Here is a 27,942-nt window from a genome sequence, read left to right on the forward strand (position 1 = left end):
TAAATGGAAAAAATATCATTGGGTGAGGATAAAAAAAATAAAATTAAAATTAATAAATAAACTTTTTAAAAAGGTTTAAAAATTAGTTTGTTTGACACGTTGATATTTTCAGAGCTCTAGCAACGTTCCTTTTGAGTACATGCTGCCTGCTTATCTGTGTAAAAGGGGGAAGTTTCATAAAATTTGACCATTTACCTGTCCTAATGTAATCCAAATGATCATTCTTTATTAGCTCTAGTTGGTGTTGTGGACCAAAGTCTTACAAAGGATTCTCCTGGCCCTGGGGAGGTGTCGGCATATGGCCGAGGAGTTGTCAGCACGGCCATAGTACAGGATGGGGATGGCAGAAGGGACCTCAGAAGCCCCACTAAAGCCCCACATGTGCACCTCATTGAAGGAAAGGTATGGTAAATTAGTAGAATATGTGATTTTAAATGAGGCTATCTGTTGCATTTGTTGTTTCAGAACTCAAATAATATTTAAAATTAGTCAATGTATGTTCTCTTTTGATATAATTTCCCAATTTTCAAATATGCAAAGGCTCTTGCTTGTTTGGATAGGGTCTCTAACCTTTTTCTGAGTGGAGTTCAAAGCAAAATATTCCAATGTAAATTATATTAATGCAAGTAAGTAATTTTTAACTCTTCATAATCATTCTATTTAGTTAAATCCTTAAATGATAAAAGCTATGATGATTTGAAATTTATATTTGTTTGTTACAAGTAAATGTTAAAGTATAACCTGTATTATTATTTTAATCATGTTAACTTACATTTTTTGAAATGAGCAAAGATGGTCTTTATGAAAAATATTATTTTTCATTAGTAATCTATAACTGATGAAGAAGACATTCTTAAGCAAGGGTAAGTGTTTTGTGAACAGTGAGAAGATGGCGTGTTGCTTTTGGCCTTCTTTTGTATGTACATCATAATGAATAGAGAAGTACCCTGTATTATGTTTTCAAATTTGTCAATGTTATTTATGTTACCTTGGGCAAGTGAAGTCACTTAGAGGTTGATTTGAAGAGGCTTTGAGTTCTTCAGATCTCTTTTCTATATCTGCACAAAGCAACACACACACAAATGAAATCATTCTGTGGACTTATAATATTCTCTATACTTTAACTTTGAAAATTCTGAAGACATACAGCATGAATTCATAAAGAACCTGCCAGATGAAGTAGCTGCCAGTTCTCAGGAATTCGACAACCTCTAATTCTCAGCATTGAGGGGGGGAGGGGGACCATGCGGACCCTTATGCCACAAGGACAAGGGCTTCAGGTAGCACGTGCCATCCAATCACCTGCATACCTTGTTAAAGAATTTGTATCATATTTCAAAAACTATTTGTTCAAAAATTATTTAGTTAAAAATAGCACAAATCACACCCAACAAGGTATCCTTGAACTGCTGAAAAGTTGTCAGAATCTTTAATAATTATGCTGATGAGGCACCTAGGAGAGTGACTCCTTATATTTGAAACAGAAGAGCTGAGCAATTTGAAGTCTCTGTTCTATTTTGCCTGGTTAATTTGATACATCGTTATTTTTTTATAAAGTTCTTTTAAATTCCAAAGGAAATTCTTATCTTCATTCAGCAAAAGTTGAGTATGTTGGCCTTTTGCCAATGCTTTGAATGTCTGTCAGCAACCAGGTTTAAAAGTAATAATGCTGTTTGAGTTTCATTGGATCTATTTGCAACCAGTCAGAAAACAGTAGTTAAGTCAGTCTCTATATATATACATTTTATGATCAAAGTACTTCAGTTTTCCTCTTTAAAATGGATCATTTAATTCATTTTCTAACCACACTGTGTTAATACAATCCCTACTTTTGAGTAAGATTGTTCACTAACTACTTATTTCTTCTCTCCTCTTTTGCCTCCATTTCTCCTTTGAATGTATCCGTGTAATTTCACATTCAACCATGGATTTGCTTCTGAAAGCAGCCTGTTTTCATCTGCCCACCTTCACCGCTCATCCGCTATGCTTCATGTCTTTCCCCAAACCTGTTACCAGTCCCTGAAATGGACTTGCTTTCAGACATTTCGGAGGAAGACCCCTTTGGGGAGGCCGACCAAATCACACTAGACAGCTTAGAACTCCTTTCCACAGGGGAAACATCAGAGCAGGGGGACTGTGACGTCGCTGTCCTGGATTCTGTCTTGGATCCTATTGTAGCCCCTTCTCAGATTGACTGTCCTCCCACCCACGAGAAGCCTCTAACAGAGGCTGACCACAAGGATTCTGAGTTTGGGTACTTTCCCTTCAGTTTCTGTAAATGCTTCCCATCCAGCTTCCCCTCACTCCTCGATGAAGATGGGTACCTTGCTTTCCCTAGCCTCCCCAAGGTCTGGGTCTCCTTCCTCCCCGCTGACGTCCAGCACTATGTTCCGATCACCTCCCCTTCATTCCTTCCCTCCCTCATCCTCATCTTTGGGCTCCTCCTCTCTGCTTCTCAGTCAGTGCCCTTTTCCCTCACATTTTCCCTTCCTCTGGCTCTGTCCCTCTGCTACCTGGAGGCCAAAGCCACGTCCTTTCATGCGTCTTATGACTGTGACCTGAATGACAGAACAGAGGAAGAGGAAGCAGTTGTTGGTACTCCAACATAAGCTTCAGTCTGTGCAGTCCACAAAACTACACTTCATCTTGTACCCCTCCCAATGTAGAGTGTAAACATGTGCATAAACTTTACCACTGACAATATAGTATGAGCTGCACATTTTCACACAGATATTTCAGTGCATGAGCAATAAGTGTAAGCACCTTCCCTTTCATTGATATCCATTGAGAGCTCCGTACATTCTAAGTTTAAAGCAAAGTTATAGGATTCTTTTATAAATATCTGTAAACCTTACTAGGTCTTAAAAAAAGAACTTATTATGTTGTGGACATCACAGTAATTGACATGTATAAGTAGAGTTTCTATTAGTTCTTTTTTTTTTAAATTTTATTGATTTTTTACAGAGAGGAAGGGAGAGGGATAGAGAGTCAGAAACATCGATGAGAGAGAAACATTGATCAGCTGCATCCTGCACACCCCCCACTGGGGATGTGCCCGCAACCAAGGTACATGCCCTTGACCGGAATCGAACCTGGGACCCTCCAGTCCACAGGCCGATGCTCTATCCACTGGGCCAAACCGGTTAGGGCTCTATTAGTTCTTTTGTTAGAAAGCCAAGCTCATCCTTCTTGAATTTATGCATCTTTAGTCCTCTGTTCCTGACATTTGTAGTTCTAATCTCAGAAACTCCTTGTCTCTCTATTATTGTAGCATTTGGAGACCAGATGAATTTCAGGTAGTGTTTTATTTTGTATGAGTCTTTTTAAAAACGTCTAAATCATATAATTATGTGACAGAGTCACCGTCAGGTATTTTGTAAGGAAAATATCTTTTCTTTAACAAATGTGTATGGAAAATGAAACAAGGCTTTTTGAAAATTTAGAATATATAGCCCTAAGGTTGGGCCTCTTAGTGTTCTTAAAATTAAATGTCTGGTTTGAAGATTTTTACCTCTTTATGGGACTACCTCTGCACTGCTAGTCAGTCCATGCTAACGTGTGCAGTATGTTTTTGATTGTTTTGTAAAATGTGGTCTGGTGACTTAGTGTCTTAGTATCCTGTGGTTACTATCAATAAATAGAGTAAGTCATGTAATTTAGAGCAAACCTAAAGACAAATGTGAAGATAATATTATGATTAGGCATTGAGAAGCCACGAATCTTAAAGGGTACCTGCGGATGTGAAAGATGGACATTTTAGAGAATTCAGTGTTGACCCAGGAATTGGAAGATAGTTCTTAACAGATAATTGGTTGTGTCTAATATTTACCTTCTGATAAAAAAGATACTCTGAGCTTCTTGCTAACTTTTCAGAAATACTTGAATACATTTTTTTTTAAAAGAGAACATTTTGAACTCTCAGATTTTACACTGTCACTTGAATATGATATGTATATGATCCTGCTATCAATTAACATGTAAAGGTTAAACTATTTTCCTTTGGTATCAGAACCAATATTTTTCTTTCTTGCCATTCCTGTCTTTGAGTTAGTCAGTAGTCACTAGTATTTATGCTAGTTTTAAATTCACAAATTTATTCTTTTGTAACGTTAAATACTGAGACTTGTCCAACTATGAAAACTGATTATTGTTTAAAGTATTTTATGAAAGAAAAGTGGCTATAGTTTAAAGAGTATTTTTAAATACCTACCATTGTAACATGAATGTAGCAAAATAAACGAATTCCCTCCCCACCAAGGAAAGAAATCTGTGTAAAAAACTGAATAATAGGGAATATTTGTCTGACATAAAGGGAAAGCCAAATTTTACATCATTTTACTTTGCCGTTATCACCAGTGGATTTAGACATTTCAAATTAGAACTGATTGAATTATGCCATTTTTACACTCTCAGATTTTTATTCTTGAGTAATAAAAAACAATACTCAAAAGCAGTGCATGTAAACTAGGGACTGAGAAAGAGTGAAGCTTCCATTCTCCATTCCACCCTTGCAAAGGATCATTTCCATCATTTATACAACACTGTAGGTGAAGAAAGACCACGTGGCTTAATGTTCTGCATCTTCTGAGGGCCACACAATAAAGGTTGGTAATGCTAGTTCACCATTGAAGTTCAAATACAACTTCTTTGCACCAATGGTAGAGATTCCACTAATACTTCTGTTTCTGGCCACTTGCTGTATGACTTTTCAGGCGAAGATGGAAGAAGAGGAAACACAGCTGGAGGAGGTGGATATTTTTTCTGCAAAATTAAAACATGGTGGCTGCTGCCTGCCATTATTCTTGTGTGGGGTGATGCACTTTCAGGGTTTATTTGTCAGTTTTGCTTGTGGCTTTAGGTTCTTAAAATTGTTATTACTAGTAATGTCTTAGACTATCCAACTCTGGTGCTTGCTGATTGATACACTTACGTTTATTTGCTTTTTCCCCCTGTGTGTGATTTAATTTCACAGAAAAATTCCTTGAGAGTAGAAGGGGATAATATTTATGTCAGACATAGCAATTTAATGTTGGAGGTTTGTATAATTTAAGAAAACAACTGTCCTGATGGCTGCCAGGCTGCTATGGTTGGGAGGTCACTCACAGGCTGGCTGGCAACATTTTCCAAGCACAGCGCATGAAATGCATGGGGAAAATCCAACTCGGGAGTGCATGTTACCAGTCTGACTGTGTTCTTTTAAAGTGGCTTAGGTAGGAGTATATTTACTAGAAGTTCTCAAAGTGACAACTGGGAAAACAAGTTCTATTTCATCAGATGAATAGTTTTTATCCATTAACCTTGAAGTTCTATAAGTAAACTTATTCTCTCCTAATGGGTTATCTCAGGGCATGGAATCTGAAGTAATGTGATCCCATCCTTAGTATTCACTAACCAGAACAGATATTTGTTGATTTGGCATTAAATCATTTTACTGTCGATCTATGTCCACAATAGTTTGGGGTGGGTATGGAGGTGGGGGTGGGTGGTGCCACTAAAATCCATGCAGTTAGGAATGTGGTTCAGTTAAAGTATTCCATATGAAAGTATGCTAATTAATGGGATAGCTTTGATAAAGAAGGAAGAATAAATGAAAGACAAAAATGAGGGGGGGAAAATGACATTCCACCCAGTTAGGAATGTCAACTATATTCCCCGTGTCACACGAGAACTTTTCTTCTCCTTATTTAGGGGGCAGTACATGGCAATGTATTTAGTGGTGAACTGCAATTCTCAATAATCCGACTAATCAATTTGGTTGCTTTTGGCAGCTTGTGATAATTATTGGAAATGTATTTTTGCATAACTTACTAAAATGCTTTAAAGTGTAATACATAACATTGCTTTGAACAAATACAAGAAATGTGCCTGATCTCAAGCCACAGTCATTTTTCCATGCCATGCAAAGATTTTTAGATTTTCATGAGTTTTTGCAAATGGCTGTAGAAGCTCATAGATGAGCAACTATGCTTGTGCATGAATACAGAATACCTAATTTTATCAGATGCATGACCTGTTCCTCTGGGAGTGGATGAAAGCTGCAATCAACAGGTGGCCCCATGATTTTTGAAATGTAAGAAAAGGTTTAAAATTCAGTTAAAACCATTTCCTAAGCAATATTTAGTTTTAATTCCCACAAATACTAGTTTTCAGGGCCAATATAAAAAATCCCACAATACCATTCATCAGGGCCTACTCCAGTGAAAAATCAACCTGGTAATTACGCTTGCATTTTTGTCTGTATAAGGATCATTTGGTATGTGGGGCAGCTGGGCCTCACATTTGTGCTTAGCAACTACTTGAAACCAGTATGAGGTTATTTTATGGAGAGATCAAATACAAGCAGCCTGTGGAAGCTGTTATTTTTATTCCTTAAGATTAAAAGCCACTGCTGGAATTTCCTGAGAAAAGTCAGTCCTTGCCCACCCTACCACCCCCCTTTTGTGGTAGATGATCTTGGACTGGCTTTCTCCTGAGGCCAAATGTGCTTCTGAGTCCACCTTTCTCTATTTTTACTTGATTTTAATATGTTCACAGAAGGCAATTTTAGTAGTAGCCCTAATCAGGAAGGTGAGTCTACAGGAACAAAGGTGGCGGCAACTCACCTCTACAGGTGAGTCCTAGGCTGCATTCAAATCTAACTATTAGAAAGAAGAGTTATTAGCCATTTTGAGTATTAATTCCATGACTTCCTTCTAATAATGTAAATAGTTATTTCTTAAAAAATTCTAAACAAAGAAGACATTAGAACCCTTTAAGATGTGAATCATAAAAAATTACAAATTTGCTTTATGTTCAAATTTTGAGGGACTCATTAAGGCTATTCATAGGTGATAATATGGCTTTTGAGACTTGGCATTTTTCTTGCTTTAGTATGTTTTTTTAATCGTAAGTATGCTTTGTCTTATTTTTTGGTTTTATTTTTATTTTTGTCCTACTGGGTTTTTTCCCTTTTGGATTTCCCCCCTTTATTACGTTACACATTGCTAGGACCTGGATAAGGCCCAGGAGGACATACTGAAACATCAGGCTAGCATTAGTGAACTCAAGCGCAATTTTATGGAATCCACACCTGAGCCGCGCCCTAATGAATGGGAAAAACGACGTATCACACCTCTGTCCCTACAGATACAAGGGGTATGTTACTAGCTATTTGTTGGCTATATGTCTCCAGCTTTTCAGTAAAATTCAGGTTGCTAATCTCTGATGCTGATTCCCAGGAAGTTACAAAATGTTCCCAGGTGTGTGTGTGTGTGTGTGTGTGTGTGTGTGTGTGTGTGTTTAAATGTAATTGCTAACAATTTTTTAAAATACTAAATATTAACAATGTAATATGTGTTGACGTAGTTCTTAAGTAAATTGTATGAGTTACAAAGTACTTTTGAAATAGTTTCAGAATAACTATATTACTCAATTAGTGGCAGCGTATTTTTATATAGGATGACTTAGAAACTGAGATTATATGATATTTAATAAGCTTTTCTGATGTTGACTACTGAAATAAGAAAGTTTGCTTGATAAATAAATAAATAAATAAATAAATAAAGTGGATCATTTTTAGAATCGTTAAGGTAATTACTAAGAGGAAAATGAGTTAAAGTTAGCTCTGAAGACTGATGAACCCCGATGTAAACTTGCAAAATGTTGTATCGTACAAGTTAATACTAAGACTCCCTTGTAATAAAATGTAGACGAGTGTTTTAAAAATGTTTTCAACCATAACATTCTTTTTTCTTTCTGTGATTACTTTTCCCCATCAATATCGTATTGCCTTTTGAATCTATTCCCAAAATATTTCTCCATTCATTCCCATCTGTTCTTTTCTGATGCTCTCAAAATCTCTATTATCAGCCAATAACTTCCATGGGCTCTTTATCATTCTTGAAGAGACAGTGATTAAGCTATCTATAATACACAATTTAAAAAATATATAAAGGTCTTACCCTATAATTTCATCTTTCTCTTTTTCCTTATGCCCCTCACTTCTCCATAAGTTCATCATCCAGTGTGGCTTGAGTGTTGCCAAATTGTGCACATTTGATTTAGATAACCTCATGCTATTTTTATTAACCTTTTCATTAAAAGCAGAGCTGTTAGTTGCTTTAAATTTCTAAGTTTGTGATTGTGAAAGGAAAATAGCTCTTTAAGAACAGATGAGTAAAGATAATTGCTGAACTGAAAAAACTTTTGAAAATACTAAGATTTAAAACACCATGGTGTTTATAGGGTATTATGAAGTTGAATACAAGTTAAATTCTCATTTTTAGAATTTCTGAAGGTATTAATGTTCGTTTTTCAGCCATTGACTCTTGTGTTGTCTGGAGAAACAGTGTCTGGCATGCTAAGGTTTTGGCCTCACTGTATGTGCCCCTTCATCCATTTGTTCCGCTGACCCACACAATTGTTCTATGTTTGTGTTGTTGTCAATGTGATGTACTTGTCTTATTTGTTGATTATGTCTATTGTTTAAAACAATAGAGAAAAGGAGACCATCTTTTCAAGGATATTTTATCCATGACCGAGAAGCATCAGATGGCGGCAACACGGACAGTTGAAGAAAAAGCCCAGGCAGCAGACAAGGTGTTCACCTTGCATCCTTGGATCTACTCTTGCTTTTTCCTCTTTTCCTTTTATTTCTGTCCACAGCTATAAGATACTCTTTTTTTTTTCTTATGTGTTAATCTAAATTTTTTGAAAATAATTTTTGAGCATTAAAACAGTTAAATTTCCATGTAGAGAAAGAAAGGGTCATTAGGTGAGATGTTGCAGAAGTACTTTATTTGAAAATGCACATTTTGAAATGCAGACATATCAATTGATTTGATAAGTGACCCCAATTTTGATGTATGTGGCTGGCAGTTGGGAAACCATGCTTTCATGTGAAAATGCACTGTTTGTACAACGCTGTATATACTGTGGTGGTGTTAAAATAACAGAGTATATGCAAGTTAGGTTAGTAGTTTAGTAATTACCTTTGGAAACCTTTTGCATTTTCATTTTAAGATATTCAATGGGGAAGAAAAGATTTTTTTGTGTACCATAGCAGCCTCTCAGACCTCTCTCTGTGCTCCTGCATATATGAATATCTGGCATTACTAAGAAGTTAACTTTCTGTTGCCTTTACATTCTTATTCTTCTGTTTCTCCTGGTTTTGCTTAGCCAGCTGGTCAGCCAGTTAATTGCTGGGGCTAGAGAGCTTAGAGTCTGTTGGAGGAAACAGACAGGGATATGTAAAGGAGTAATTAGAAAATGTGGGTAAAGTCAGTGTAGAAGATGAAATAATTTTGTGTTTGAAGGTGATTGGGAAGGCTGATTGACCGTTGTGTCAGGAAGAGTTGGCATTTCAGCTGAGACCCTAATGATGAGAGGAGGTAGATGTGAAGTTTCCCGTGTATAGGGAAGAGCACATGAAACAGTCCAAGCAGGAACTAATTTAAGGAACTGAAAGACCAAATGATAAGAGCTTAGGAACCATCGAGGAGGTCAGACCCTAGATCCTGTCGGGTCTTAAAGACCATATTGACATTTTGGAATTTTATTATATGAGTAGTGGGAAGCCACTGGGGAGCTTTAAACTGGATCTGACAGAGATCGCTCTGCTGCTGGGTGAGGAATGGAATACAGGGGATCTGAAAGAGAGCAGGGATCAGTAGTAAGTGTTTTCCTTCCACAAAAGTCTGATTTTGTAAATCAATAGAGAGTATTATTTATCAGAACATACAGTGGAATGGAGACGGAGGCAAAATAAATAGATGAAGTCTTGCTCTAAAGGAATTTGAGGTATAGTTGAGGTGAAATATTTCCAGAATACTGCAAATAAGAAAGCTAAACCAAGTGGCATATTTATATATTAAAATGTTAGCATGAAGTCCAAAGCCAATTAGACTCTGTGTAAAATGATGACTTTAATATTACATGCTTTAAAAAGTTATGTATTTTTGAAGCTTTCACACCTGGAAGCAAGTCAAATGGTAGAGTTGTTCAATTCAAAATAATGTCCTTGTATTTTTGCTGTAGGAGACTTTGGAATTTTGTTGAAGATGTTTACAGTTAATCATTTTTTCTGGATGTCATGGTTTAGGAATGTACAATGTACAATATGATGTCATAGATATTACCTTAAAAAGACTTTATGTGAAGTTTAAACCTGGAATTTGCCCACTGTTAAGCTCCAAAATCGTTTATCTGCACTTGAAGTTACTGCTCTTTTCTTGTTCTTTTCCTCTCCAGCACATGCAGGAAAATATGTACTTGCTTGACATACATATGACTTGTAACTGCAATCATCCTTCATCCATCCTCCCAACAAACTTTGGTTTACCGCTTGCAGTGTGTCTTTTTCCCCAGATAACAACGTATCACTGCTATTAGTTGGAAGTGTGTGAGTAGTTATGTCTACTGCAGTGTTTTGACTTTTAACAGGATATCTTACAAATTTTTGTCTTTGTTGCATCTTCATTTCGCTACTGATTTTGCAGGGTTTTTGATTATCTTTAAATTGTAATCCTTAATGAAATGTAAAATAAGTAAATATGCATGAGTATAATTTAACCAGATTTTCCAGATTTTTGTAATATGGGTTTTACAGATTTAAAAAACAGTAATAGTTTCTTGTTTAAAAGTTAATGTATTGAACTTTCAAAATGGCTTCTGTTTGAATATGAATAACTTTGAGAGTAGAGCAGGAAGTTGGAAATCAAATAATTCTTTAATAGATTATGACATACTTAAACTTGTATAATACAAGAGTCTTATGAGTTAGTAGTGATTACATAGACTATAGTTTTGAAGTGCTTTTGAAATATCTATTTTATTGAATAATTAAATGAATCATACTTATTTAAATTCCCCATGATCTCTTACTGGCAAGGACCCCCTCTCCACCAACTCAACCCATAGGGATGGTGTAATTATGGAGATTATAATGAAAATTAATTAGTCCAGAAGATTTCTTTTTCTCCTGAATATTGCAAATGCTTATGCACCTAGCCCTCCTCATCTCATTGTCCCTATTCCTCACTCCTCCTAGTACACTGTCCCAAAAGTGGCATCCCTAAAATGTCATTCATTCATCCACTTAACCAATCATCCATCCATCCATCCATCCATCCATCCATCCATCCATCCATCCATCTTTAAGCTCTTATGAGCAGTGGGCGCTTCATGGTGACTCTTTGCTGTTGGCATTCTGGTACCTGGGACAGTCCTCAACTTTCCTGTTGTGCAGGTTAGGGACCATCACTCAAGGGCCAGAAACGTGAAGATTACATTTATTTTAGTTTTTCAGAGACAGATGATTTTAACATTGCTTACTGAGTTTTTACCCCTGAGTTTGTTTTCCTATTTAAAATTCTTTTCTTTACCTGCTTCTTATTGGGGAAAAAAGGTGCTATTCATTCAGTGGCTTTTTTGCATACCTTAGGGAATTTCTGTGGGTTGCTATCAGATCACTTGTGAACAAAGTAATGTGGAAAAGGGAAGAGTTAGTAGGAGCTGGATGGTTAGAGAAGGGCATGCACAAAATATGGAATATTAGGTGTACCTCAGACAGATGACGAAATTCAGAAGGGCATTGGAGGCAGGATAGGACCACCATGCTATGACACAGGAATAAGCATTTCAGGTGGAGGGGCCACTGGGGAGTTCCTTCTCTGAAGAAAGAGGCCTACTCTGAAGAGCTGCCTCAAGAATATACAAGACAGTGTTTGATGGATAGGTAGGCCTGCTCAGTTTGTGATGAAAGTTTTAGTGACAAACCAAGGAGCCTTAGGCTGTTTTCATAGGTTGGAACTATAACTGATTCTCAAGCAGGGTGGAAAGCTGGCATTCAGGCAAACTGCCACATGCACCTGCTGCAGAGTCTTTGCTAATCCTCACCTTTCTTTCAATGTATGCTGTTCTGTGATTCTTATATAACCTTTCCTTTTTTTTCAATAGGTCACTGCTCTCTGTTCCAACTTATTGGTAACTCTTTGCTCTTCCTTTTCTGACCTCTCTAGAGCCTAGAAGAGGAGATAACATCAATTTTGTTTAGTGAAAAGGGCTTTTCTGATAGTGTGAAAGCTACCTTCACCTCAGCCACCACTTGGACAGCAGAGGGCACTGGTGTGAACTATAATGCACCTTGTGAAACACTTTCTTCCTCGCCCTTCTCACAGTTGCCTGAGGTGCATTTTACTTTGTTTCCCCTGTTTTTAAAAGCCACATATGAGAGTGATTTTTATTTTTTAAATATCCAGGAACCTTTCCCTTCAGTGCTTTCATTGATGAAATTAATCCTTCCTGGGAAAAACATTCATGAAATAATGACTGAATTTGGATGTAAGGAAAGGATACAGATTGGATGTTCTGCTTTTGGGTGCCTCCCACCACTCCCCCATCCCCCCAAAAAAATCTACCTAAATTCAGAGAATGATTTAAACCACTAAAGCTCAGATTCGGAGTTGTTACGTGGAGGGAAACCCTCAACCAAGTAAAGAAGCTAAGTATGCTTCCAGAATTAAAAGTATTCAAAACCCAAGTGTCTTGCAGGCATCTTCTGATGGCTTATCATTTAAAAACTGTTTACATGGAAAAATCTGAGATGCCTGCCATATTCAGTGAAATAATTGTTTTCATTTTTTTGGGAACGAACTTAAGGAATTCCCTGAACTTGGGCAGAACCCATCTGAGCATTTGAAGTTAAATATAATAATAATGTACCCGACCTATAATAATAATGAACATTTAGGCACTGTACTACTTACTAGAGTCAATTCACTCCCAAGGAATAAACGTCTGCAGGGGGGCAAGGGTGAGCATCTCAAATAACAAAGTTGGTTCATTGAGGTTTTCAAAGATGCTAGGAGGGGGGCTGAATTCTAAGAGAGAACACTTGCAATCATCGTTGACATCCACCCTAATGTCATGCACCCCGTTTGTTAATCTGCAATCTAATTTGGATATTAATAGCCAATTCTGGAATAACATTTTTATGTTATCTGAGATCAACAATAATTTTGCCAGTTAAAGCTGTGTTTTTAAATGAGCCAGCATAAAACAAAAATTTCATCTTACTAATACTGTATTCATTTAGGAATCAGGGTTTCAGTTAGGCTTTATAACCTGATTAAGACCAAAACTGTTTGTTGAATTGGTTTTATAATTTTAAAATTTATACTTTAAGATAATCAGTAAGCTTCGGTATAATTCCAATTTTTCCCCCGTCTTTTCAATTATATGAGTAGAGCTAATAGATACAACTATACTAAAAGCACTTTATTTCTTTGGGAGATGCTGGCTGTTTTGTGTTTTTGTTTTCTTGTGTAAGCTTTTTACCTCTGTCTTGTCTTTCATGTGACCTTGAGCAAAGGTTTTGTGGATGTTGATTCGCACTGTTCTGTCTTCACAGTGTCAGATGTTTGTTTAGTGGGTGTTGAAGTAAAACGTTATTGATTTGTGTCCTCGGTTGCTTTTTGTTTCACAGAAACGCACTCCCGAGTCCGAAGGGCCTTGCGCTGGAGCCAGTGATGCTGTTAAGGTTCTCCCCTTTCCATGTTAACACCATTGCCTGCTGCTTCTGACCCGTCACGTTTCCCCGCTTCCCTTTCAGTCAGCCATCATAACCATCACTGTTTTCCTCCATGACATGAACCTTCCATCAGTTGGTTTGGGTTTCCGTCATTTTTATTTATTCATATATTTTTGTTCTCCCTCATCCGCTTCTTTTTTGTGCAGAGTTCACATGAGACTCTGAATGTAGTGGAGGAGAAGAAGCAGGCAGAGGTTGGGAAAGACGAAAGAGTAATCACAGAAGAAATGAACGGTAAAGAGCTATCACCCGGGAGTGGTCCTGGGGACATCCGTAAGGTGGAACCTCTGACACAGAAAGACTCCACCTCCCTGTCTTCTGAGAGCAGCAGCAGCAGTGAGAGCGAGGAGGAAGATGTGGGCGAGTACCGGCCCCACCACCGGGTGACTGAGGGCACCATAAAGGAAGAGCAGGAGGAGGATGAAGAAGAGGTGGAGGAAGAACCCAGCCAAGCACCCCAGGTAGTAGAGAGGGAGGCAGCAGTGCCAGAAGCCAGCCCAGGCAGACACGCAGGGGCCAGTGTAAGCGCAGTAGAAACAGTGACCCAGGAGCATGTAGTTGCCCTTAAGATACCTGCAGAGAAGAGTGTACACGAAGGCGCATTTAAGCAAGATGTGAGCGAAGACACAGAGGACGAGCAGCATAAAGTTAACGGAGAGGTGTCTCATGTTGACATTGATGTTTTGCCACAAATTATTTGTTGTTCAGAGGTAAATGGGAGACTCAAGCGGGAGCTAAACTCTGGAGCTATTTCTCAGGTGGAGAACACCTGCTTTTCTTCTTCTCCTATCCTCCCAACCCTCCCTCAGCTTTTTCAGCAAGATTCTGACTTTGATCTCACGGGAGGAAGGGGAAAGCACTGCTTTGTAGACTTTCTGCCAGCTCGGTCAAGGTTGCTAGCTCCTTTCCTGCAACTGAATCACCTCATCCAGTAAACTTCTACAACCCACCACATCATTTTTCCATTCTTGTTTCACATCTAAATTTTTCTTTGCATGTTTTGGATGTTTTCAACTTTTTGTCTTTGGTTGCACTGCTTCATACTTAATGCCTTTTTCATTGGTTTAATTAGAAAATTGTATATGCATTATTGGAAAATGGTCAGTGTGAGTGTGTGTGTGCTGCTGCTGTGACTGGCTTTGATTTTTTGGCTCATTGTCTCTTCAGCTTAAGAGTTTTAGAAATGGCAGCAGGCCCTGATTACCATGGTGCTCTGAATTCAACATCTGGCAGTGATGAAAACAGTATTTCTTGAATACCAGTATGATTTCTGGGGATTGTATGGTTTGGTTAAAGCCTTTTCTTTCCTTTTAGGCAGCCAGAGGCCAACTGTTTAATAGATTACAGTACTCTTTTCATTCTGTCCTATCGTCAATTCTGGATTATTTGCAAGTTGATCACATGTTCTGTGGATTATTTACAGGGTATCTCAGTCTTTTCTTTTTTCTCTTCAAGATAGAGAACTTACTTCCCTCTTCTTGGATAAAGTCTTGGTCTCCAGGTGCAGTGTCTCTGAATTGGAAGTTAAAGTTTTGTTGAGGGAAGGCAAACTTCCCGGTGAATATGTCTTCATTCTAAGCTGAGCTGCCCACAGTGCAGGGATTGTCCACATTTTCTCTCTTTGATGAGCTGGAAAAATCTTGAAGTGACTTTGTCTTGAAATAATTAAAAGGATTTTTATTATTATATCACTTTTAAACTTCCTGGTTCTCTTCAGAGAACACATTTGTGAGTCCTGGAATGCTCTATTATTTTCCACATTTACCTTACATTACACTTGGTAGTATTTTGCTGGCAGTAGTTAGTCTGGCGTTGTATTAAACATACATGCTCAGCAGACCATGTTAACGGGCCGTGAACCTCTCCTTTAATGTTTTTAATGTTTAATTGTACAAAGCATTAATATCATATTCGTGGACTAATCCTAGATATAACAGTTTAACTTAGCTAATAGAGAAGAAACACTGGAAGTTTTAGACAAGTATAATTGGAAACAGTAAGACTTGAAAATGGGATCTCTTGTCAATAGAGCAGAAAAGGCTTTTTGAAGAAAAGAGCAAATTTTAGCCTACCTAGATGGTGTACCAGTTAAAGACAACAAGCCTTCATGCAAATCATGTTGTTCTTTAAACCGCTGTAAAAACTGAGGCAGGTCACTTTACATAGTTCATTCTGTGTTTTCAAGTTTATCATTACTTACCCAAAGCTAAAGTTTATATGTCACTGTATACCAGGCTTGACACGTAAGTAGTTTGGGGACCACCATAACCTGAAGCGTATCATAATTTGAAGCATACCATAATTTATGGAGCAATTATGTTACTTTATTCTTATCATATATACATACATATGTATATGCATATGATATTTAAAGGAAAGTGTTTTTCTTTTGTGTCTTTTTTCTTAGATTATTTGCTTTTACTCTTTTCTTTTGTGAATGAGTGTGTGTTTGGATATCCATATTTTTTACAATTATTTTTGAGGGCTCCGTTAAGTACTTTTACTACATTACCTCTAGAATTTATTTTCCTCTTCCTTTCTACCTCAGCCACCCGTGGTAAAGACAGAGATGGTAACAATTTCTGATGCCTCACAAAGGACAGAAATCTCCACCAAGGAAGTCCCTATTGTTCAAACAGAAACCAAGACCATCACATATGAGTCTCCACAGGTACGAAAGCTCTAGATTTGGACTGAGCTCTTTTTCACTTAGTCTGTTTCTCTCTCCATTCTGTCTTCTCCTAGTTTACATGTTTCTGACTTTGATGTACTGTTTTATATCGCCATTTCATAATTGTACTTCAACAACATAACTTGTTACGTTGCTTCTTAGATTGAGACAGAGAACTGTAATCAAATTGGTGACCCAGTAATTTCAGGGAGGAAGCATATACATGATTATTAAAGACAGGCAGTACCAATCTTGTTCATATTATTATAAGCCATTTGTGGCTTAAAGTATCTAGGATTGTTTATGTATACTTGGGAAACAGATCATCTTACAGAGTTTATGGGATATGATATAATTTGCGCATTAGTGGGATTTAGGCATCCCTCCCCATGAAGACAGATCCAGTCAACTCTTGCTTGCAAGTTTACATACATGTGCACACACATTTGTGCTTCTCCTTCACGTGGGATTATTTCTGAAGACATATGCCATTATTCTTATGTAGATGTGATAACTGTTCTAAAAAAAATGTGTGTGTTTGATTTTAAGTATTCAGACATTGATTCTGTAAATATTTTAGATAATCATTAAGATATCTAACTTTAAGGGTAACAGAAAAAGGTAAAATATTTATCATTTCAAATGGAACTGTTTAGAAATTTGGACAACTATTTTCTTGACTGAGAAATTTAATGTTCATAGTAGGATTGTGCCATGCTGAAAAATGGTAGATTATTACCGTCTTGAAATATTTTTTAATGCATGTATATGTGAAGCATTCCTCAACATTATTTTAGAAATGCTGTGCATAGAGCCCACATGAGCACAAACAGGTCTTTGATGCATGGGTGTAGTGGGAGAGCAGATACCCGTGTGTTCCTATGGTGGTGAGTGCCCTTGTGAAGAAATACATTGCATGAACCAAATGCGAGAGAGATTGCCTCTTACCTTACAGTAAGAAGGGCTCTGGACCTTCCAGTTATTTCCCTGTGTCAGGAAACAGGAGGCAAATATATATGGTGACCTTAAACTAACATTTAGTTTATGATCTTAGTATAAACTAAAGCTATTAATTTGCTATATTTCCACTAGTAAATTCTAGAACTTTCTACCAGAAAAGTATCAAAACAAACAAATTAAAACCTATTTAGTTATCTGCACAGGATTTACATGTGAGATATATGTATAGATGTATAAATATATATATATATATATATATATATAGAGAGAGAGAGAGAGAGAGAGAGAGAGAGAGAGAGAAAGAGAGCGAGCGCACACATACATGCATACTTATTGAAATATATATCTTCATAATATACTCACAGCACACGGACTGTTACAGGAAAAGTGTTGTTTAAAAATCTAAAGATAAGCATAATAACCAAACGATGTTAGTTTAGTCTATTCTAGTTAGGTTCTGTTGCTTAGTAATCTGAGAAAACGTTTATCTATTTTTACCCACCTGTGCTTAAATAACAAACCAGCACTTCTGGTCACTGTGGCAACGTCTCTGCCTAGTTCTCTGGTTTCTTTTTCAATTTATATAAATGGCTTTCAGTCAACTTCTCTCATGACCCCCATAGCTTTCAGACCCAACTCCTATATCCACTCTTCTTTTTTTCTGTCTCTCTGTGTCTGGGGTTTGCTTCTCCCCGTGCATTTAATCTTTGATTTTACTCTGTTTAAATATCAGCCAATGCTGGTCAGTAAATTACCACTATAAACATGAAAAGGCAGATAGCATCTTCTGCCAACTACAAAGATTTTAAAAGATGCATATTTGATGGGAAGGGCATCTTCTATGAAAACATAATGGAAGTTAAGTATTGCTTTGTATTTTTCCCCCAACTATCCAAAGATTGATGGCGGGGCTGCTGGTGACTCGGGCACGTTACTGACTGCACAAACCATCACATCTGATTCCGTGTCGACAACCACTACCACACACATAACTAAGGTAAAGCAATCCAGGGGAGTCTTTGGGAGAGGACGGTACATTGCAAACAGGATCCTTTCTGAATTGTTTCTTTGTTCCTTTACACACTTCAAAGTAGTACGAAGACAGTGCCAGTAGAATAAACATGCAGACATTTAAAGTATCCAAGGAAATTGGGCTCCATTGACAAATCTATTTAAAACAAATTGCAATTTGTAAAGTGCAAGGGGGTAAAAATATGCTATGAATAGCTATACCTAAGACAGCTACAGGAACAGAGAGAATTTCATAAAAGTGGAAGCACAGGTTTATTAGAAAGTACAAAGTGAATGTTGACTATCATTCGGCATTTTCAACAAATTCTTCAAATAATGTAAATGTCCCCTCATTGATTGACGATACTAGTGTGTTGACTTGGGGTGTGTCTCCAGGTCATTCTCTAACTGTTTAGCACCAGATCAGATGACCAGTGATTCTGGAGATGTGTTCTCTGGACTAGCAGCAGCCTGACTTGTCACAAGTGTGAGCACTGTGGTCCCACTTGGGACCCGCTGAAACCCTGGGCCCTCTCAGTGATTCTCATGCTTGCCACAGTCCTCAGATTGCTAACTCCAGTTTTATCTTCCAGTAATCCCTTTTGTTCTACTTCTCATATTTGGTTAGTGCCTGAAGGTCTTAAATGTATCCTTTGTGCATTCCATACCCCTTATTTCAACAAAAAATCTTTGTAAATTAACAAATGCTACATAAATGAGAGATAGTATGGCTCAGCATTTTAAAGCACATCCAGTTATTAAGGCGAGTGATAGCCTTGTTTCGTATATGAAGTGCAATCACTGTGACTTAGTGTATACATTTATTAGAGTTCCAAAGGTTGGGTGTGTGCTTCCTGAGGACCGTGTGGATTTGCTCCTTGTCTGTTTAGGATGTCGCAGGCATGTGATCTCTTCAGCGTCAGGGCCCAGGCTCTGTATGTTAGCTGCTCTATACCAGTGACTGTGTGGCAGTTCACCCAAGAGCTCCTGCCCACACGGCCCGTCACATAGCCCTGTCAGCCATGTGCCATATCCACACATACAACTACATGCAGAAGCTGTGATCACAGCATTGAATGACAGCCAAATCCAAGTCCTCTTTATTTCTGTTATTGCACTAAACCAAAGAAACAAAATCACCAAATAGGGTTGTATGACGAGAATTAAGCAGACGAAATGATAACATCAAGCAATTTCCAAACCTAAAGATACTGAAATTGTTAGAATTCCTTGTAACTTTCCATAAACCAAATAATTATTTCTTCTCCTTCTAAAAAATTGACCAATTGGGAATGAGGAGACTCAGGAAGTCCTAACAGTGTCCCAGTGGAACCATGTGGATTAAATGGCAGCTGGTCCCTCTCAGTGTCACCTGAATCTTGATACATTAGGTTTTAAGGTTGCTTTCAGTTGAGGAACTTACGGATGCTATAGCTTTAACCACAGGTTCTCCATTGAGCTTAAAAATAAGGAAAGTTTCCAGAACATCAGCCTTCCCTGCTCAGTGTGCGTTGCCTTACAATGATCAGAAGGTCTAGGTGTTCCCCATCTGTTTTTCCTGACTCTGTGTACACAGCTTTAGTGATTACCATTTTCCCCCTTCTTTTCTTTATGACCTTTAGATGATAAAAGGTGGAATATCTGAAACAAGAATTGAGAAACGCATTGTGATCACAGGAGATACAGATATTGACCATGACCAGGTAAAGTCCTGTGGTTCTGGTTCTGAAATTGACCGTGTTTGTGTTTATTTTCTAAGTTTTGTGCCTGTCATCAAGTCACATAAAGTATATCCTACCCCTCCTCCCAGTGCCTCCTGGCTGAATCCTAAGCGTGGGATAAAGGCCTGGACATACCTGTCCTTTCAGCCTTCCTAACTCTGGGGATTGCCTTTTATTTCCCACTGGATTTCTGTGTACTTTGGGGTCAAAATAATTGTGGGGATTCCTGGCAGCTGTTAGGTATTCATGTGGGCCTGGTTTAAGGCAAGTCATCAGTGATTAAAAAATGAATGGCAGCTTAATGATCCTGACTTCCAAAAAATAAGCCACTAAGTTTGCCTTATGACTACTTTTAGGAACTTAAAAGAAATTTTTACAGCATTAGGAAAATTGGGTTGTTTACTACTAATTATTACTATTATTGAGGGGTGGGAGAAAGGTCTTTTACAAAGTGAAAATTTATATGTATTCAGAAAAAAATTGAAAGAATTGAGCTTCCATTCTAATGTTGAGCAGGATGCATGATTTAAAAGCAGGTGGTAAAATAGAACTGCTGGAGACTTTGAAAGTAGTTTTAATTTTAGATAGCAGTTTCAAGTGATAAGTTTTTGTTTCATTATTTTCTGAGTGATTTTAACTCAACTTTAAAGGAGACCAAGCTGTTTTTCTTTTTTTAAAAATTTTGTTGATTTCAGAGAAGAAGGGAAAGGGGGAGAGAGAGAGAGAGAGAGAGAGAGAGAGAGAGAGAGAGAGAAAGAAACATAAATGATGAGAGAGAATCACCAATTGGCTACCTCCTGCCCTGGGAATTGAGCCAGAAACCCAAGCATGTGCCCTGACAGAATCAAACCGTGACCTCCTGGTTCATAGGTTGACACTCTAGCATTGAGGCACACCAGCTGGGCCAAGATATTTTCTTGTATAACAACTTGAAGAAAAGAAAAAGAAATGTTCAGTTGACCAACCAGCTGGAGAGGAGGAACAAATGTTTGTTAACCAGCTTTGAATGCAATATAGAATTTAGGAAAGAGAATTTTAGAGAACAAAATTTCTCATGTAAGAAAGTCTCACTGTATATGACCAAAATAGAAATAGATTTTCTACTATGCCCTCTAAGGAAATTACTGTTTTTTGTTAAATCCCTGTAAACAGGGTTTACTTACATATTAGATATGTATTTTTTTATTTCCTTGCATTATTAGAGGTTGAAGGGTTGCCCTGACTCTGAATTTTGACCTAAGAGCGCAGATTCCTAGTGGTAACCAGCACATGAGCCTATTTACCACTGGAGAGAGAATTACCTGCTTGGAAACCAAGCCTCCAGTTTCCCATGGAGAGGATTTTTCTGCCTCTGTTCACAGTACAATCTGGAGTTCTTTTGACCTTAAGTTGGAGCAAAGGTATTCTCTCTCTTTTGCTCTAGGACTCTCGCTCAGCAAGCATTTGTTAATCCCTACAGCATGCTAGCAGGAGCCCACTTTCTGTGGTAGTAATGGAAATTGGGTCTTCTCCAGCCATTGCTTCTTTTACCCTTTGTCTTCTGCGAACTGAGACCTTTCCGGCTTTCAGAAGCCACTATTTTCTCTTAGGGATTACGCTCAGATTTTATTTTATGTGCATTCTTTTGTCTTTTGGCCTGTTTTAACTGAAAATAAAGCTAGGCAATACTGCTTCTGAAAGGCAGGTAGAAAAAACACAGACTGAAATATAAGTACCCAAGTAGCACATGTTTCTAACTCTTACATCTGTAGAAAACAGTCGTGGTATGGCTGCAGCATTAACTTGCTGTGAGTACATGCCTCCCACTTGTATGATGTGCTTCAACCCATTTTAAAACTGAGATCAGATATCCAAATGATGAGAATAGAGATGCAACTTTTATACTTTGTCATGTCTAATCATAAGATGGCATACACTTTGCTGACTAAATTTAATTGTGGCTTTTGGTCTGATTGACACTAGAAACTCATGAGTTCACATACCCTTTAACACCTGTGATGAGATGACAGAACTATTTGAAATTAAAAGAGAGATATCACCTCTTTGCCCAAAACCGACGTTGATCATGTAGTGACTTTAATATCATTGACACCTTTTCAGCTCCTTGCCTACGTTAAAAGTATCTTCATAGTGGAAGGAATTGCTTCATCTGAGCAAGACAGGAAAAAAGGAATCTCTTGTGCTGGCAAATTAAAGAGGCGTGCTTTCATCGAAACCTGCTTTGCGGGTTCTTTACCCTGTGCCAGTCAGTCCTTGACACTCACCTCTCTACTGGGGATGCGTAAATGACCTGGCCCTTGCTCCTCGGTCAGCTGTCAGCCGAAGGTTACTGAGCAAAACCCAGTTCTAAGAAAATAACTTATCAGTTTGGCAATGTGATATGTTTTCTCACAGTCTATTCATAATAAATTAACATTTAAAGTGTTTAATTTCATGTCTAATATCATGAAATGAAAGAAACTAATGGCAAACTGATTTTGACTAAAGATGACTAGCAGTTTTTTAGTTTCTCTGCTTGCTAATTTTTAATTTATTGAGTGATTTTGAAAGAGATAGAGATAGGTAGAGAGAGAGAGAGAGAGAGAGAGAGAGAGAGAGAGAGAATTGTTGTTCACTTACTTATGTATTCATTGGTTGATTCTTGTATGTGCCCTGACTGGGACTAAACCCACAACCTTGGTGTATGGGACTACGCTCTACCCAATGGAGCTACCCGGCCTGGGCCTGTCTACTTTTCTAATTAAAGCATGTTTTACATGTGTTACTTACCCATGAACATAATTTGTATTTTCGCTTTAACATTTACACTGTTTCAATGTAATCTTTGGAGTGAACATAAACTTAAAAGTATCCGATAAGTTGCCTGTGGCTACATTTGACTTCCATCAAAGCTCCAACCCTTCCCAGTTAGGGTTCCAAAGACCGACATGGGTAGATAATTTTGATCGTCCTGGTCTCCTTCTTCCCTCTGAACACATGTGTACTCCTGTTCGAATTGTGGTCCATACACAGAAGCACCTTCTGACCTTCTTTGAGATAAGAGCCCTGCTCTTCACCCCACTCCACTCCTGCCCTCTGGTTCTCCTGCCTTGCTTACCAGACAAGCAGTGGAGCTGCTACTCATGTTGGAGGCTGGTCCCTGTCTGACTTTGCTTTTGTCCTGACACAGGTGGGGTGCGAGAGATTGTCCCCTAGTGAAAACTTAAGTACCCCTAAGTGTCTTCCAGGCTTCTGTGCAAAAGTTTTTTGGTGTAAAAACAATTTCTTCTTTTGTAGCTTACCTCTTTTGTGTGGAATGAGGCTCAGGGTTTTGCTCAGTAACCTTCCGGCTGACAGAAACTATATTCCAAACAAAAAATGCAGTTGTCCCCTTAGGCAGTTGACAGCAACAGGAACCATCATGCTGCTTTTCCTAGAAGTATATTTTCCTTATGAGGTAGGGTGCTCTCTAGCCTGGTAGAATTTCTTTGTTTCAGAGATCTGTCCTCGATTTTTAGTGTCCTTCTATGGTGTTTTCTTGTACTTTTCTTTAAAAATCTTTCCCCTCCAAAAAATAGGATCTTTCCATTTGCCACAGCACTTTCTGATACATTGCAGGAAACCTTATTGCTGTTCACAGCAGGTCCAGAGAGAACTAGTGGGAGGGCACCCTGAGGCCCACTCCTGCCCTGCAGCCCCGGCAGGAAAGACCCGTTAACCTTTGCTCCTTCACTGTTTTCAGCTGTAAAGTAGGGATCTGTCTACTCTGGTCTCAAACTGTACTGATTGTGTGTCACTATCATTTGTGGGTTTTCATTGTTCTGTGCCCTAAAAGTTTATAGATATTTTTACTGCAACATTTTTCAGTTCAACGAACGTGTTACTCAAACACTTACTGAGAGCCCAAAGAGGGCAGAGGTGCATGAGATCTAGTCCTGCACCTTGGGGTTTCAGGCAGTTGGTCAATAGCAAGTGTCACTTGAGTGTGCAGGGTAAGCTCTATGCTGTACACCATCCCTTCTATCCTTACAACAGACTTGAACATGCTCTCTTTAGCCTGAGCATTTAATCTCAGGTGATAGGTGAGAATGCTAAGGTCAGAGCAGATCCGTTTTCCCAGGTCTTGTGGTGAGGGCACCGCTGGGATTCAGAGCCAGCCTGCTTCTTCCACATGTGTTATTATTTGAAAGTAGCCTGGACAAATGGGGACTCTGGGGAAATGAGAAGCAGCCTCTAAAAGGAACAGTGAGCCCATTTCAAGTCTTCTGCTTCCTCAAAGAGCAGAGGCAAAATCCCAGGTGCTCAGCAGGCATGTGTTTGGCCACCTTGAGAAGGAGCCCTTTCCTCCACTGACAGTGTTCTCTCCTGACCCTGGCAGGCGCTGGCCCAGGCCATCAGGGAAGCCAGAGAGCAGCACCCCGACATGTCGGTCACAAGAGTGGTGGTGCACAAGGAAACTGAGTTGGATGAAGGGGAAGATTAAGTCAAGGTAAGAGAGCCTGTGCTCTCCGGGCTCCTTCTCGTGACTGTTCTGTGGTTCTGAACCTGCTGAGGGATGTGAAAGGGGCTTCTGTGTCACAGTGTCTTTCTCCTGTCGTCCCATTTGATTTTCCAGACTGTTATTCCCAAGTCCATCTGCTCAGGTTGCCTGGATAGAATTATAAACTTTCCACCACAGGGCAATTGGTGTTAATAACTGGCAGGTCTTGAGGGCTGCTAGTAACTGACATTGATAAGTTGCTTTACTGTTTACAAGCACACGAGTACAGTTATCTTAATTAATGTTCACAATGACCCTTTGAGAAGGTGATGCTGTCTTCATTTAGATGAGGGATTTTATTGCAAGAGGCGCAATGGGAGAGCCGAGTTAAATTCTTTTAATATAGGCATTAGTAATGGTATGTCAGAGAATGAACCATGAAAGGAAAAGATTTCTTTGATTATGTATAACTTTAAGCAAACTAACAAAAACAAAAGTAAAGAATAAATGACAATGTTTAACATGCCTGGCAGAGAAAGGATTAGTATCCTGAATATATTAAGAACTCCTATGTGCCATCAAAAAATGTAAACCCTTCAGTAGAAAAATGGGCAGAGGATTAAGCAAGTAAACCACATAGACACTAAGTGAACATAAACAAAAATGTTCAGCATCACTGTTGCTTAAGTCAATATCAATGAAAAATGCAGTGTACAAGTTTTCACTTATAAATATGCCAAAGTTTATGTTTTTAACCAGTGTTGGGGAGGTTGTGGGAGGAAAAATATATTCATATGCTGCTGTATAAATTAGTAATATTTCCTGGAGGACAATTTGGCAAAAACTTACATTAAACATGCCTACCATTTATACCACTTTAAAAACTATATCTTAAATAATCAGAGATATGTATGAAGATTACAAATGTATTTATAATATTTTTATGTATACTAGCAAAAAATTGGAAACAACCTAAATGGCCAACAGTAGAGTTGGTTGTACCTTCTGCTATCATCATTATGTGATGACTAAATATAGCTATTAAAAGTTGGGCTAAAGAATTCTTAATGAAATGATTAAATGTTCATAATTATGTATGGATTTTATTTTTTATTTGTTTTTTCAACTTATTTTTATTGTTCAAAGTATTACAAATGCCCCTTTTTTTCCCCATTGACCCCCTCCATCCTGCCCCCCTCACTATGTCCATGAGTTATGCACATATGCATGTAAGTTCTTTGGTTAATCTAGGGGTGGCTGGTCACAGAACACTCCGCCTGTAGCAAGGCCACGTGCTTTTTCATCGCAGAGTGAGGAGTTCCGTCATTGCACAGCCTCCCCTTTAAGTTTTTAACTTTTGCAATAGATACCTTTCTTGTTCTTATTGAGTATGGACAGATTCTGGATATTAATCCTTTGTCAATTTTATGTGTTCTGGTTTGCCTTTTATTATTAATTACTCCACTATAGTTATTAATACATTGAATTTAGTTATTAATATAGTTAATATAGTTGGCCACCTTGAGAAGGAGCCCTTTCCTCCACTGACAGTGTTCTCTCCTGACCCTGGCAGGCTTTCCTGCCAAGGGTTATCAAGCTTTCCTTTATGGTTTATGTTTTTTTCATACCCTGAAATATTAAAGATATTTTTGATCCTGCGATTTTAATGTTGCCTTTCACATATCATTTCTTAAATCATCCGAAATTGTTTTTCCTGTGTGATGAGAAACAGTGATCCATTTGTTTTCTGTATAAGTAGCCAGCGTGCCATTATTGTTTATTGAAGAGCCCATCTTTTCGCCCTCTAGTCTGCAGGTCATGTATCCAGTTTCTTGTATGCATGGGTGTGTTTCCGAGCGCTCCCATTTCCATCCGTCCGTGTGTGCATCCCTATGCCAGTGCCAGGCTGTCTGAGTCACTGTCGTTCTGAAATGATCTGAGAGCTGCTAGGCCGTGTCTCCCTAAGGGTGTTCTTTTCCTTCAGGAGTGTCTTGGCTGTTCTGGGCTCTTCTTATGTCATACAAATTTCAAAGTCAGATTATTCGGTTCTAAGATAAACCTTCTGGTATTTTAATTGGAATTACACCCACTCTTTAGCTCAGTATAATAAAAACTATATCTTTATGATATTGTCTTCTTTTCTACAAACATAAAATATCTCTCTACTTATGTAGGTCTTCTTTAATTTCTTTCAGTGAAATTGTATGATTATTTTACCCAGAGAGAGGTCTTATAAATCTTTTCTAGCTGTTGCCGGTATAGGCAGATACAATTGGCTTTTCTATATTGTCTAATACCTAGCAACTTTACCCTTTATTTATTTACATGCTATTTTTAACACAGGTGGACAAAGGGGCTATAAGCAGAAATCAGTTAAAATTTTTACACATTATCTAGATACCTGAATAAATGTGGTGTATAATATGGTAAATGTTGATCTTCTTATTTTTGAGATGTACTTTTCTGATAGTTTTATATATGGAAGATTGAGAACACCTTACTTAGCTGGGAGTCAGACGGTCAAATATTATGTTTTAATCTTGTCAGATCTCAAACTATGTGACATTGTACAAATCAGTGGGGATGGTTAAATCTACCTCTTTTTTAAAAAAAAACACAAAAAAAAACTCGTAGGACTTATTATAAGGGTATAATAAGATAACGAGTGGGTATTTCTTCTCTAAATTCTTTGAATCGGTAGTGATCACTGTGAATATTACCAACACCCCCACCTTCCTTTGTGGCATTTAATAAGTTAAAATGCATTAATTAGTTATATCAGTTATTCCTTGTACCTTAATTTATTTTTGCATTGGGAGACACACACACACACACAGCCTTTGAAGTTTGCCTGTCTTTGAGGTCATCTCTTATAAGCAACTGGTTAAACATATATATGAAGTTAAAGTATCAACTCACATATAAGATGAACAAACTAGATTTGGGAAAATTCATCCATTCAAAAAATATTTGAGCATCAAAATGTGCTAGGGTAGGGCTAGGCATTGAGGATTGAAATAGTCAAACTTGTAGAAGAAACAGACAGAGTTGAACTATTATAAATTTAACCTATTGTAACTTGAGAAACAATGTTTGAGTTGATATCTGAAGGAAGAATAGGAGTTACCTCAGTGCCTTAAGTCATTTTAGCATCTCCACCCCCTCTGGCTGCAGCTTGTTCTTGAAAAATTCCCTTTGCTGGTGACAATCAAGAGGAGAGTGTGTTTGCACTCCCAGGATCGCACAGAGGCAGCAGGTGTGCCGAGGCAAAGAGCAGGACCCAGACAGTATCTGAACGTCAGAGAGAGTAAATAACTGTGTGTCTGCCCTGGCTCCCCTTGTCAGATGTAGAAAACTCTCCTCCTGATCTGACCTCTCCCTTTAGAGTAGTTCTGAGCTTTTCATCAAGCACTGCAAGGTGGGGGCGGAACAGACACAAAGATGGGCAAAGACAGCCTGCATGGACAGAACCTGCATGTCTGCCATCTCAGCAGGGGTTGGCCAGCTGTGAGGCGGAGAGGAGCTTAATTCAGAAACCATGAAAAAGAAAACA

The 27,942-nt window shown here is 38.2% G+C and overlaps 1 protein-coding gene across 3 annotated transcripts in view; it reads left to right on the top strand.

Annotated features, from left to right (window-relative positions):
• Positions 1–27,942, top strand: part of EPB41L2 (erythrocyte membrane protein band 4.1 like 2) — a 188,022-nt gene that overhangs the window by 148,615 nt on the left and 11,465 nt on the right. Inside the window, exons 12-23 of one of the 3 annotated variants that reach the window (XM_081094579.1) lie at positions 233–402; positions 4,713–4,748; positions 4,973–5,035; positions 6,988–7,134; positions 8,476–8,577; positions 11,997–12,164; positions 13,463–13,516; positions 13,714–14,277; positions 16,116–16,238; positions 18,097–18,195; positions 19,832–19,912; positions 24,288–24,398. In XM_081094579.1, coding sequence (XP_080950705.1) covers positions 233–402; positions 4,713–4,748; positions 4,973–5,035; positions 6,988–7,134; positions 8,476–8,577; positions 11,997–12,164; positions 13,463–13,516; positions 13,714–14,277; positions 16,116–16,238; positions 18,097–18,195; positions 19,832–19,912; positions 24,288–24,392 — 1,712 coding nt within the window. In that variant the 3' untranslated portion in view covers positions 24,393–24,398. The remainder of the gene's footprint in view (positions 1–232; positions 403–4,712; positions 4,749–4,972; positions 5,036–6,987; positions 7,135–8,475; positions 8,578–11,996; positions 12,165–13,462; positions 13,517–13,713; positions 14,278–16,115; positions 16,239–18,096; positions 18,196–19,831; positions 19,913–24,287; positions 24,399–27,942) is intronic. The other 2 variants (XM_081094580.1, XM_081094581.1) reach the window with 2 other exon arrangements.

This window comes from Myotis nattereri (genome assembly GCF_964212035.1).
Source record: "Myotis nattereri genome assembly, chromosome: 6".
Lineage (NCBI taxonomy): Eukaryota > Metazoa > Chordata > Mammalia > Chiroptera > Vespertilionidae > Myotis > Myotis nattereri.